Here is a 14,953-nt window from a genome sequence, read left to right on the forward strand (position 1 = left end):
TTGCCCAACACGGCAATACAGCTCACCCCATACACCCCAGCTCTTGTGCTGAAAAGCAGCGTTGCAGCGCTCCAGCCGCTGCAACATTATGCTGAGCACGGACCTATTCAGTAGATGCTTCGACAAACATACACATGTACGCACCGCACACACGTAATTTGTGTACTTTTTTTTTGTAATTATTGAACTGTTTGTTTTTTTTTGTTTGTTTAATGTGTGTTTTAGTTTTTTCTTCTACTGAATAAATATCATTTCATTTCATTTATGTGGGAGTGAGATAATGTAATATAATGGGACGTATTATATAATATGAGATTTTTTTTCGGACTACTCTGATACTGTTGGTCGCAGCTGGTCTATACAGCTTCACCGGACGATAGGGGGCGAGTGCAGATGGCACTCCAAACCAAAGGAAGGACTTATGGAGCGGCTGAAGGACAACTCCCGCCTGACGGATACGACTTTAGTCTAAGGGTACCGCTAGGGATTCGAATCTCGGATCAGGCCGTCGTAATTTCGATCCCCGTTTGAATCCAATAAATTGGATCGGAGATAAGCGACCGGGGGCATCGGTGGTGCGCCTGGGCGCACGTAGGCCCCCGGTTGATTGCGCGGGGTATGGCCGGGGTCGTCGTCTTCGCCGGCGAGGACGATGTCGTGTGTGTATCTGAAAGTGTGGTCGGGACGGAATAGGCGGACTTATAAGGAGATTAACTGCTGTTATGGGGTCGTCGGAATGATTAAGGACATGTCTCGGGCGACGTTGTCGGATTATATCGGATATGTCTCCTCGGCATAGTCAATCTTATTGATTATAAGCGGGTTCGGGTGATATTGAGCGCAGTAGGCATTTCAAATGACATACAAATGTTTGTACCGCTCGAGGAATCGATTCCGGGACCGGAATTACGTCAATATGCTAAACCGCTAGACCAATGAGACCGTCAAAATCTTGATTGTCAATCTTGTATTCCTCGTCAGATCACCAACAAATCAGCCCCTAAACATGGCATCCCTACTCATCTTCTCCCGCTGTTGCGAGGAGTTGGCAGGAGAGACGTGTCGTGGAGACTTGGAGCCGAGTTCACCTCACGAAAGACGGAAGATCCACTTCCTGGTCGTATATGCTGTTGCGAGGCATGAACCGTACTCTATCCTCAAGGTGACGCAAGATACTACAGCGAATGAGGTAAGAAACTTGTTCTTGATTGGTTCTTGACTTCCTCAATAATATCTTCACACAGCACAAACTCTCCCACGCTTGACTTCTTTTAAATTTATAAAAGAAGATAAAGAAAAAATTAAAATAAGAATAATAAATACCAGCAAATGCTAAGAAAATGCGACAATAGTAAAGATCATAATAATAATAATTCGGGCTGCCATTTTAAATACCTGTCGAACTGTCCGAAAGTTTTTGAAAATAGGTGAAAAGGACATAGTACCAGTCACACAATAAGTACACACAGACTCACACTCATACACACACACACACACACTGCACTTACTTGGTTTCGGACCGTAAGTGTGGTAAAAAACCAGCTAAAGCTGAGAAAATGCGACAATAGTATAAATAATATAATAACACCAGTCACATAAATAGAAAGGCTCACAATAAGTACACACAGACTCACATAGACACACACATACACACACGCCCTGCACTTACTTGGTTTCGGGCCGTAAGTGTGGTAAAAAACCAGCAAAGTCTGAGAAAATGCGACAATAGTGAAAATAATATAATAACACCAGTCACGTAAATGAAAAGGCTTACAATAAGTACACATACACTCACACAGAAACACACATGCACACACACACACACACACTCACACTGCACTTACTTGGTTTCGGCCCTTATACGCCATAAAGCGTAAAAAACCAGCTAAAGCTGAGAAAATGCGACAATAGCGAAAATAATAATAATAATAACCCCAGGGACAATTAACACAGCGCCATCTAGTCCTACGCTAAGCAGAGCTTGTGTTATGGGTACTAGACAGCTGATATAAATACTTAAACATATATTTTGTAAATCTATCTAAATATATATAACTCAAATATGACTGACATAGTGATCTATTAACGCACAGCCCAAATCACTGGACGGATCGGGCTGAAATTTAGCATGCACGTAGATGACGTAGGCATCCGCTAAGAAAGGATTTTAATTCTACACCCAATGGGATAAAATAGGGGATGAAAGTTTGTATGAAACTTTGTCAATTTTAAACCGATCGGGCTGAGACTTTGCATGCATAAAGCTACTATGACGTAGGCATCCCCTAAGAAAGGATTATGATAAATTCTACCCCTAAGGGGATAAAATAGGACATGAAAGTTTGGTTTCTTCTTAGATTTTGTAGGCCCTAATTTTTTACACACGCTTTACATTTGTAAAGCCGTAAAAACTACACCTAATTGATAATAATACTTACTACTATACGAGCGAAGCCGCGGGCAAAAGCTAGTACATACATAATATACATAAAAAACACCCAGATACAAACAATCATACATTTCTGAACTTGTCGAATCATTCTAATTCATCCATAATAGAATAGAAAATCATTTATTCAAATAAACTTAATTTAAGCACTTTTGAAAAGTCATAGTTATCATTCTTTCAATCTACCGCTCATTCGGAAAGCTGTCTCATCACAAGAAGAACAAGCAAGAAACTTGCGTGTTGCTCTTTTAAATAATCATTGTAACTTTACATTTCCAATTCGAAACGTGCGAATACAAACCACCAACTAGCACTAATTTATTAGGGTCCGATATTAAATACACAATAGGATTAAAACAGTCGTAGTGATTAGAGCAGACCAGTCCCTACAAGCAGCACTCGTTCACGAGTATGACGTATGAGCCAGCCATCACTGCGCTCGACCATATTTTAAGGAGCCCAATGACCAATGAATGATGAATCATCATCATCTGCTTCTTCCTTATCCCATTTATTTGTGGTCGTCGTAATATGTTTTTCGCTTCCATTCATCCCTGTTCGCAGTCATCGCGTTATTTACTTCCTTTCTTACCATATCATCTTTCACACAGTCCATCCATCTCTGTTTCGGCCTTCCTCTGCCCTTATAACCATCCACATTCATTTGTAACATCTTTCTTAAAATATTATCCTCGTTCCTACGCATTACATGTCCATACCATGATAGACGATTACTCTTCAACCTCTCTGACACCGGCGCCACTTTCATACTTCCTCTAATGTATTCATTCTTTATCTTATCCATTCTTGTCACACTACACATCCACCTCAACATTCTCATTTCAGTTTTTTTTTTAACGGATGATAATGGAATGGTGCACCCGCCTGCGCTAACGGCTGGCGGGGTACCAGTGGGGGATGATAATATGAGCATGAGGTCAGGTCAGTTAGCCCATCGTGACAAATTCACCAGGTCTCATTTCAGTTGCATGCAGTCGTCTTTCATCCGTCGCCTTTACGGGCCAGCACCAGACCAATGAATGATGAATAATAATTTATATTCCCAGGCTATAGCCCAATGTTTAACAAAAGCGGGGGTCTGCCGAACCTCCCGAGGTAACTACGTCCTCGTGGAGGAGGTACCTTCGAGAGCACCAACTCAAAGGGTCCTGGCTCCTCACGAAAGGGTCCTGAGAGCAGCCACGGCGAGGGTTGGAGCCAGATTACTACTGAAGAAGGTCGGCGATGACCCAAGTAGCAGAGCCTGGTTGACAAGTATAAGGTGAGAGATGTTTCCAGGCAATCAAGTAAGAAGAAGAAGATGGTAAACGGTTACCATACCCTAAAGACGCCTGAAACACTAGGGGTGTCACACTTTGCCGTCCCTTAAAACCATAATATACCCTTCTTGAAACCCCATGCTGTAGTCTCTCGAGAAAACCTCGGTAGGTAGTTCATTCCACAATGTAAGTGTACGCGGGAGGAAGCTCCTCTGAAACTGCACTGTTCTATATACCGAGACTTACATCTTCATGTTTTTTTTGTCTATTTGTCTGTTATTGCTAATCTCTGAAACGGCTCGACCTGGATTTTGACGGGATTTTCACTCTTAGAGAGAATAGAATAGAGTAGAAAATCATTTATTCAAATAAACTTAAATTGAAGCACTTTTGAATAATCATCACATTTTTTTTAATCTACCGCTCATTCAGAAAGCTCTCTCATCTCAAGAAGCACGAGCAAGAAACTTGTGTGTTGCTCTTTTAAATAATTTTATTCTTACTTTACAATTTAAGTTTAAGTGTGTGAATACAAACTACCGATTAGCACTAATTCAATTAAATAATCAAATAGAAAAAATATTAAATAGCTAAGTTTGTAATGAGTAACGTAGGTAAATTTTATTTTAGAATATTTAATTATATTAATCAACTATAAGTTGTAGTCCACGTGCAAGAAATGGCGGGGATGGCCAGTTTTTTTTTATAATTCTTAGATATATTATGAAAAAGAGAATAATCTGTCATCAGATCAGCGTCATCAGACCGGTCCCGGGAGCGAGCTGTACCATCAGATGATGAGACGAGCACACAGGAAGACGAAGCACGGAAACCTTCCGATAGCTTCCTCGTATGCGTCCATAATGTCTCCCACGAAATACCCTACGCTATACTTAAGGTGAGCCTGAAACGCGCTATCATTAATTTTTCTTAATTTAGTATATATATGATGCACCAATCTTCACATCAGCGTCTCGACGCTACTTCGACTCTGCCCAATCCCACCCTAACCCGCTTGTAGTCAGTGCGGTCAACTACGCACCGAGGAGTAATATCCGATATACACGACAACGTCGCCCGAGGCACGTTCTCATTGACCCCGACGATCCTATAACGGCAGGAAACCTCCCCACGGGGCCAACCCATTCCACCCCGACCTCACTTTTACACACACACACGACACCGTCCTCGCCGGCGAAGATGACGACCTCTCAAACACAACAATATCGCGCATTCAACTGGGCGCATGCGGGCGCTCGGGCGCTCCGGTCGATTCCCCGTCCAATTCAAACGGGGATCGAAATTACGACGGCCTGAGCCGAGGTTCGAACCCCGTAGTGGTGCCCTATGTCGTATCCGTCAGGCAAGGAGGTTGGCCTTCAGCCGCTCCATAAGCCCTTCCTTTGGTTTGGAATGCCAAGTGCACTCGCCTCTAACGTCCGGTGAAGCTGTAAAGGCCAGTTGCGCCAAAAGATTTCGAGTAGTCCGAAAAAAAAATTCACACGTTATGGGTCAGTGCAGGGGTGACAAAGAAATTGACTCTCTGACATGTGAATATTTCATATAAAGAAATAAAGAAAAGAAAAGAAGGGGAAAATGGGGTTATAAAAATTCACATTCAATAATTATTATAAATGCTAAAGTATGTAAATATGGATGTTTGTTGCTCTTTCACTCAAAAACAACTGAGCGGATTTTGATGAATCGTTACAGTAATATAGCTTATACATCAGAATAACACATAGGCTATGTTTTATATTGAATTTATACACAGCTAGTGTAACATAAACTAATACATAATTACAGGTGCCACTGAGTGCGACAGCATCCTACGTTGTGTACCAAGCACTCACAAAGGCTCGGTGTCACGATGACCCTAAAAGGTAAGAGGAATTAATAGAAAAAGAAAGAAAGAGAAGGGTGCTAATGCCATACCTTCAAAATTAGACAATCCTATATAGCAATGACGGCCTCGGTGATCTAGCGGTTTAGCACATCGCTTTACTTCCCACGGTCGCGGGTTCGATGCCTCGCGCGGTACAAATATTTGTATTCATGATTGTTTGTATCGGCCTGGGTGTTTTCTATGTATTTATGAAAAAATATATATCTATGTAATCATATAATTGTCCCATGTACATTTGACAAAGTGTAATCATTTGTAAAAATGTTATTTTGTAAGTAGTATTACTATACATAATAATCGCAGTGTACAACACATTAGTAAGGAGCCATCTTGAGTGCAACGCTGCAATCTGGGATCCATATGAAATAAAATTGTACCGTATTTAAATATTTAAATAAATAAAATACTAAATTGTGGCGCTTCACATTAAATAGGCTGTTCCCGCCATTTATACATACAGGCTCTGTCAACTGCACAGAGTACGTTATGAACAATATTCATTATGCCAAAGACTATATATACCACAAAAATATAGACTAATGTTGGAAAAAATTCAAAATAAATTTATTAGGTATATATATATATATATATGAGGCAATATGGAGTATATCCCTTGTATCCTTTGATGTATCCCACTCTGTTCGTATTGGGCATGGTGGGATATAATGAATTACGAGTACGCAGGAATTGGCTATTGTCTTCTACATATTTAAAGTGTTTCGGGATCAAATCACCAATTCTCTGGTTCTTGGTTTGATAAGTGGTACCAGATAATTACCTGGGGCGGCGACGAAGGCCCCAGCTATTAGCGGTACCTCGCGGCAGAATTAATTGATTAAACAAGGCGTCCATGACACACGCACTGGCCACTCTCAATAAAATAGCAGAAACAACGGATTTGTTTGTGTGTAGTCTGTGTGAATTCACAAAAACAACATTGTATATTATATGTTATATTAACGAACATGTATAATATAGAATTAGATACACTATTGTATTAGGCCTGTAATAATAGTTGTGTAAGTATATAAATAAATAAATAAATTTTTCAGGTTCGTTCTAGTCGAGGAGTTGGAGTGGGGCGGACGGGCTGGTACCGGTCCTCAACAGAGAGCATTGGCTGATGATGAAGTGGTCTACGGCGCTCAGGTCAGTGTCTAGCATCTTGCAACCAAATTTAGCAGTTTGTATTCAAACAAAATTTTTAAATATATCATTTATAACTAGCTGACCCTGCGAACTTCGTTCGGATTCCTTCAGAATGAAATAATATGTCAAAGAATAGAATAGAAAATCATTTATTCAAATAAACTTAATTTAAGCACTTTTGAACAGTCATAACAATTTGTTTTTTATCTACCACTCGTTCGGAAAGCTGTCTCATCACAAGAAGAACGAGCAAGAAACTTGTGTGTTGCTCTCTTAAATAATCCTTGTAAGTTTACATTTACAAGTCGAAACGTGTGAATACAAACTACCAACAAGCACTAATTTTTGGGTCAAATATAAATATGCATAAGGTTTTTTGAAGTTTAGTTACGCAATAAATTTCTGAACACGTCGTTAGAACAGTTTGTATGGGAAAATAAAATTGTTAGTTTTTACTATTTTACATGCAATTTCTTTATACTCGTATTTTATCACCGTTTAAACCTTCCCTGGAGTTCCACAAATATTACAACACTAAAGTTAGGCAAATCGGTTCAGCCGTTCTCGAGTTTTAGCGAGACTAACGAACAGCAATTCATTTTTATACATATAGATTATGAAGTAAGAAAAGAAATATTAATTCATATAATTGTTTCAGCAGCATTTTTATTATTATATAGATAACAATATGCATATTTGTAGCAAGAAAATTGCTGCGTCCGTGTACTCCTGAGGTTTTTTCGGACTACTCTACTGCTGTTGTCCGCAGCTGGCCTTTACAGCTTCACCGGACGATAGGGGGCGAGTGCAGATGGCACTTCAAATCAAAGGAAGGACTTATGGAGAGACTGAAGGCCTACTCCTACCTGGATACGACTTTAGTCTGAGGGCACCTCTAGGGGTTCGAACCTCAGCTCAGGCAGTCATCATTTCTGTCCCCGTTTGAATTGGACGGGGGATCCAGCTCTTGAGATCAAATTCCAGGTTGTAACAACATCAATATAATAAGAAATTCATTGATTTCTTTGCAGGCATGTTGGAAGACCCTCGGAAGGTTTGTGCTTCAGGAGAAAGGCAGTACAGCACCGATACCCAGACATAGGGCTGCGATAGCGAGGATACAACGTGGGCTCAGCATGACGAGAGGTGCTATTACAGGTTCGTATCAATAGTCATCAAAGAAATAAAGACACGTAGCATCATCATCATCATCGTCATATCACCTAGTATCATCATCATATCTACGCATATCATCATATCACCTAGTATCATCATTATACATCATCCTCATCATCGTCGTATCACCTAGTATCATCATCATATCTACGCATATCACCGAGTATCACCATCATATAGACACATATCATCAGAATTTTATCGATGATGATGATACTTGTTTATATTTCTGTTCAAGCAATATGATCAATTTCCGATTATTGAGCCTATTAGTCCTAAGCGCGGGACTAGATGGCGCTGTGTGAATTGTCCAAGGTTATGTTATAATAATTATTACCCACAGGATTGACGACCTCGGTGGTCTAGTGGTCTAGCACACCGCTTTACGACCGATGGTCGCGGGTTCGATTCCTCGCACAGCACAAACATTTGTATTCATGAGTATGATTGTTTGTATCAGTCTGGGTATTTTCTATGTATAATATGTATGTATTTACGAAAAAAAATATCTATGTATTTGTATCAGTTATCTAGGACCCATAACACAAGCTTTAGGTAGCTTAACTCGGGTCTAGATGGTATTAGAGAAACAAGACATGCAGTGTAAAACATAAAATTGTATTCAGTTCAAACAACCGTTACTAAGTAACTGACATTTATATATTTTTCGGTATATTAGATTATAAACCTCAATACCACCCCTTAATCTTATATACGAACATATACAATTATTTGGACAACCCTAAGTCCTTAACAAATTTCTCATGTTTAAATATACACAGAGGTTTAGTTAAAATATCTGCAATCATTTGATCCGTTGGCAAGAAATTAATTTTTATATGACCATTGCCTACCGCCTCCCGGACGAAATGATGACGCATGTCTATATGCTTAGTCCTAGCATGGAACATACTATTTTCAGTTAGTTTTATTGTAGACTGATTATCATTAAATATAATTATATTATTAATTTGACTTGATATTAAACATTCATTGAGAAAAGTTTTAATGAACATTGCCTCTTTACAAGCATCTGAGACTGACATATACTCCGCCTCGGTACTAGATAAAGCGACAGTCCGCTGTTTTCTACTTTCCCAACAAGTAATAGATTCCCCAATTTTGAAAACATAGCCTGTATACGACCTACGATCTATATGATTTGATCCCCAGTCTGCATCCGCAAATCCTGTCACAGTCAAACCAGTTTTTCTATAAGTAATACAGTAATCTATTGTACCCTTGAGATAGCGTAATACGCGCTTAGCTGCTCTCCAGTGTATCTCAGAAAAACAGTTATTAAATTGACTTAATACACTTACTGCGTGACAAATATCGGGACGCGAACATACAGCTATATACATAAGACAGCCAATTAACTCACGATACTCCAAGTTGTCATCCTTCTTTTCTGACTTAAGTAGTTTCTCACATTGCATTGGAGTTTTCGCTGGCTTACAGTTCTGCATATTAAATTTTTCTAAAATCTTTTCTATATACGCACTTTGATTTAATGTAATCGTGCCATTCACTTTCTTTATTCTTAATCCTAATACTTTTTCTACTGGACCAAGATCTTTCATGACGAATTCTTTCATTATCATACTTTTAGTTTTATTTTTCTCTTCTTTACAGTTACTCATAAGTATCACATCATCTACATATAGAGCAATTATCACCAGCTTATCATCATTTTTCTTTACATAAACACATGGCTCGGAAAATAATCTCTTGAACTTTAATTTATTTACTAGAACATTGTTTATTTTCTCATTCCATGATTTTGGTGCTTGCTTTAATCCATATACAGCCTTTCGTAGACGATATACTTTATTTTCACCTTTATCTTCATCAAAACCTTCTGGTATTTCCATGTATATAGTTTCTTTCAAATCACCATTTAAAAATGCAGTTTTTACATCCATGTGCTCAATATCCATATCGTATTCTGCAGATAGAGCTAACAGCATTCTTAATGTTTCATATCTCACGACTGGTGAATATGTTTCAAAGTAGTCTACTCCGTACTTCTGTGTAAACCCTTTTGCAACCAATCGTGCTTTATACTGTATTATCTCACCATTCAAACCTCTTTTCTTCTTGAAAATCCACTTAGTTTTTATTGGTTTCACTCCTTTCGGTAAATCAGTTACAGTAAAGCATTGGTTGTCAATAAAGGATTGATACTCATCATTCATTGCAATACGCCATTGCTCTGCTTCAGAACTGCTTAATGCTTCCTTAACAGTTTTAGGCTCAACCGCTTCATAGGATTCTCCAAGTAAAAATGCAGAGAGAAATGAGTTGTCAGCTTGACTAGCTCTAGAATCATCAGATTCAAAGGACATATCAGGTACATAGGTTTCATCTAATGAACGGTCTTCGACGGATTCACTAGTTGAAGGTTCACTAGTTTCATTACTTTCAGAAGTATCAGAAATTTGCTCTACATTGTTATCATTATTCGAAATATCAAAGGATATTGATGGAGAAACAGGATTCATGTTCAAATTTGATGAAGTTACATTTAAATCCTTGAGAAACTTATTTTCTAAAAATGTTACATTTCTAGAAACAGTCAGCTTTTGACATATAGGATCCACAAGCCTATACCCCTTAGTGTTCTCACAATAGCCAACAAAAATGTACTTTTTGCATTTCGGATCAAGTTTCTTTCTATTATTTTGTACTGAGTATGCTACACATCCAAAGACTCTTAAGTTAGACAGATTTACCTTTTGTCCAGAGTAACGTTCTTCTGGAGTAAAACCTCTGACGGCCTTTGTAGGAGAACGATTTTTGACATACACAGCAGTACATACTGCTTCAGCCCAGAATTTTTGTTCAAGACCGGCTTCGAGTAACATACAGCGCACCGCCTCCATAATAGTTCGGTTCGCGCGTTCTGCGACTCCATTCTGCTGTGGACAGTGAGGGACTGTAGTTTGGTGTTTAATACCACACTCACTCAAATATCGTTTAAATCGAGTATTCATGTACTCGCCTCCATTATCGCTTCTCAATATTTTAATCTTTTTATTTGTTTCATTTTCTACCTCAGCTTTAAATTTCATAAAACACTCAAAAACTTTGTCTTTAGAATCAATACAAAAACAAAAAGTTTTTCTAGAAAAGTCATCAATAAAAGTTAATAAATATTTTGCACCACCAAAAGAGTTCACCTGCATAGGACCACATAGATCCGTGTGTACTAAACCCAACACAACATTAGCTCGTGTAAACGATTTCTTAGGAAAAGGTAGTTTAGTAGCCTTACCTTCTATACAGGAGATGCATTGTTCATATGACGTTACATTATAGTCAATGCCAGTTGCCATACCATTCTTGAGTAAACTCATGCTGCGACTATTTAAATGTCCCAAACGTCGATGCCAGATACCATGACTTGCTTGGTTTACGTGAGATTGAACTTCATTTTTATTATTTGAAGATTTACTCACAGACATGACTGTACTTTTTACGCGATCAACGGAATTTACAAATGCAGACCCAGTTTGTAATTTATATAAACCAGAATTACCCCGCTTTGCAATCGCTGCTAATATATTATTTTTATATATTTTACATAAATCAAATTCAAAAATTACACGATATTTTCGCTGTGTCAAAACATTGACAGACATTAAATTACATGACAAGTTAGGAATATAAAACACATCACATAGAGTTTTTATACCATCCTTAACTAAAATATCTGTATCACCTCGACCGACACTATTTATTTTATCTCCGTTCGCTACTGTCACATATAAACTATTGTCCTCGACGTAATTTTTCAAAATTTGCCGATTGTTGCACATGTGACAAGACGCACCAGAATCGACATACCAACCCTCAAACTTCACATCTGCTGATAGGACCGACAGCATTATTGCACTCTTGGCTGCACCAGAGCTGCTGCTCGACTTTGGTTGCTTATCTTTACTTGATATTTTCTTACGGCAGTCCTTGGCATAGTGACCAACCTTCTTACATTTGTAGCATATAGGACGTTTTGAAATTGCCAGAACTTTCTCCTCAGGGCACTCGGAGCTTGTTGTACCATCTCGTCTCTGTGATTCTTGTAGTAATTTATTTTTAACGAGATCACTAGACAGATTTAAGTTTGCATTTTCTAGTGTCATTATGAGTGGGTCGAAATCCTTCGGGAGTCCACTAAGCATTATGACTGCGACAAAATCATCATCGAGAGGAGCATTCATGTCTTGGAGTTGTTGAGCGATATCCATAATTTTTGTGAGATATCCGTCCATATCCTGAAATTGTTCAAGTTTCAAAGAGAATAATATTCTAAGAAGACCTAACCTTCTACAGAGACCCTTGTCTTCAAATGCACGTTGCAGATTTCTCCACGCTTCAAATGCTGTTTCACAGTTTCTAACATTTGAATAGACGCTAGGAAGTACGCTTAAGCATATCTTCGCTAATGCTTTTTCTTGCTTTTTCCTATCCATGCATTCGGGTTCTCCATTTTTAGTAGCAACAACGCAATCGTACAAATCTTCATGTATGAGTGTCATTTTCATCTGGAATTTCCAATTGCCGTAATTTGCCATTCCCGACAATTTATCCATAGTTAACGATGAAGAAGTCATTTTGAAGAGTATTTGCGTGTATGAATCGTAATTCGTTACCGCTCTGCTACCATATTAGAGAAACAAGATATGCAGTGTAAAACATAAAATTGTATTCTGTTTAAACAACCGTTACTAAGTAACTGACATTTATTTCTTTTTCGGTATATTAGATTATAAACCTCAATAGATGGCGCTGTGTGAATTGTCCTGAGATTATTATTATATTATTATTATTGCAGGCGGAGCTTTCCCTATGAGTAGCGGCGTGTCTGAGAATCCCATGACAGAAAGCAAGCCCCCTGTACAATCCGCCCACAGCGACCCTACGCACTGCAGGTAATAACACACACACCCATACATTCACGCACACACACACACATACACACACAAACACATATTACTAAGATATTCTTAGTTAATATATTTATATTATTTTGTACTAGCTGTGCCCCCGGTTTCACTCGCATTAAATTGTAACCTATATGTTATTTTCCATGCAAACGCGTATTACTAAGATATTCTTATTGTCCCTCCGATCGATCCCCCATCCAATTCAAACGGGGATCGATATGAAACGGCCTGAGCCGAGGTTCGAAGCCCTAGCGGTGTCCTCAGACTAAAGTCGTATCCATCAGGCGGGAGTTGACTTTCAGCCGCTCCATAAGTCCTTCCGCGGGTTTGGAGTGCCATCTGCACTCGCCCCCTATCGTCCGGTGAAGCTGTAAAGGCCAGCTACGGCCAACAGCATTAGAGTAGACCGAAAAAAAAATTCTTAATATATTTATATTATTTTGTACTAGCTGTGCCCAAGATTTCATCCGCATTAAATTTATAGCCTACATCTTATTCTCATGTATAAACTATATTATATATGTAAAGTTTCAGCAAAATCCGTTCGGTAGATTTTGCGTGAAAGAGCAACAAACATCCATACTCACTTAGGGAAATTACTATATGTATGAAACGTCTGTCTCGTACCTGCAATCTGCGGATTTCTTTGACCCTTAACACATTCAGGTCTCGAAGATTTTATCACCAGTTTTCCAGTTTCCCAGTAGGTTCCACACAGTTTCAATTTATTTTATTTCTGAAATATTGCGCGTGCGTCGTGGCCGCCGTACGGTCAGTTCTGTCACAGGTGTAGGGGGAGAGAGGGTGGGGGGGGGGGGGGGGGGGGGGGGGGGGGGGGGAAGCGCGGGAACAGAAACTAACGGACTCTAATATAATAATCTGTGCTTACGATGGTACAGGGTAGATTTTGAACAATAATATTAATAATAATAATAATAATAATAATAATAATAAAGAAAGTATCTCGACCTGGCTCACGAGGTGACAATGAAATGGGGGGGGTGATGTCCACCGAAATCACATCGTTATGTCGGTGAACGGTCTTATCCCAACCAGTCTGGAACAACATCTCAGACGGTTGGGATTCCGGGGCACACACGGGAAAGATGCAGAAAGCGGTGCACATTCTGCCCGCATTGTACGCCGGTTTCTCTTGGTTTCTGAACTCCGGCCGACTGTGCTTCTGCCGGGGGTATGTTGCCATCTCCTCTCCTTAAGAGGGGAGATGAGAATTTTTGGAAAAAAGAAAAAAATAATAATAATCTCAGGACAATTCTCACAGCGCCATCTAGACCCAAGTTAAGCTAGCTAAAGCTTGTGTTATGGGTCCTAGACAACTGATACAAATACATAGATATATTTTTTTTTCGTAAATACATACATATTATACATAGAAAATACCCAGACCGATACAAACAATCATACTCATGAATACAAATGTTTGTGCCGTGCGAGGAATCGAACCCGCGACCATCGGTCGTAAAGCGGTATGCTAGACCGCTAGACCACCGAGGTCGTCATAAAATAAATAATTCCGCTACAATTAGAATGTGTGAGACCACAAGCATTCAGCGCGGAAACCGGAACACTGCTACCGGAAGAGGTACAGGCTTCACCACAATTGTCAATTCAAATCGAATTAAGAAGAAAGATAGAAGAAAGTGTTAATTATAAAAAGGGAATTACAAAAAAGAACCTAAGAATGTCGTTATTTTGTGACGACCGTGATACCACTCATGTTACCATTCCAGAGTACTAAGATGTCACGCCTCTTATCCTGTAATTTCACTGTCTAATCTGCACCCTACAACCGAAACAGCTTACAAAGCAAGCTGCTTGGCTGAAATAGGTGAGACTGAGGTACACGCGCGGACGTGTTTGTACAGTCTACCCTGGTAGACATGTTTTATTCTATTCTATTCCACTGAATACCACCGAACTCCTCTCAACTACATTCAACTCCACGCAACTCCACCAATTTCTACTCAACTCCACCCGATTCCACTCAACTCCACCCGACTCCACTCAACTCCATCCGACTCCA

At 39.3% G+C, this 14,953-nt stretch overlaps 1 protein-coding gene across 1 annotated transcript in view; it reads left to right on the top strand.

Moving 5' to 3' along the window:
- LOC131850404 (1-phosphatidylinositol 4,5-bisphosphate phosphodiesterase epsilon-1-like) overlaps positions 1 to 14,953 on the top strand; it is a 165,459-nt gene that overhangs the window by 146,272 nt on the left and 4,234 nt on the right. The window contains exons 34-40 of the mRNA XM_059200616.1: positions 982 to 1,189; positions 3,517 to 3,731; positions 4,480 to 4,627; positions 5,536 to 5,612; positions 6,688 to 6,784; positions 7,816 to 7,942; positions 12,798 to 12,894. Coding sequence (XP_059056599.1) covers positions 982 to 1,189; positions 3,517 to 3,731; positions 4,480 to 4,627; positions 5,536 to 5,612; positions 6,688 to 6,784; positions 7,816 to 7,942; positions 12,798 to 12,894 — 969 coding nt within the window. The remainder of the gene's footprint in view (positions 1 to 981; positions 1,190 to 3,516; positions 3,732 to 4,479; positions 4,628 to 5,535; positions 5,613 to 6,687; positions 6,785 to 7,815; positions 7,943 to 12,797; positions 12,895 to 14,953) is intronic.

Source organism: Achroia grisella, unplaced genomic scaffold (assembly GCF_030625045.1).
Source record: "Achroia grisella isolate CSIRO2021 unplaced genomic scaffold, CSIRO_AGI_Agris_v1 utg768, whole genome shotgun sequence".
Lineage (NCBI taxonomy): Eukaryota > Metazoa > Arthropoda > Insecta > Lepidoptera > Pyralidae > Achroia > Achroia grisella.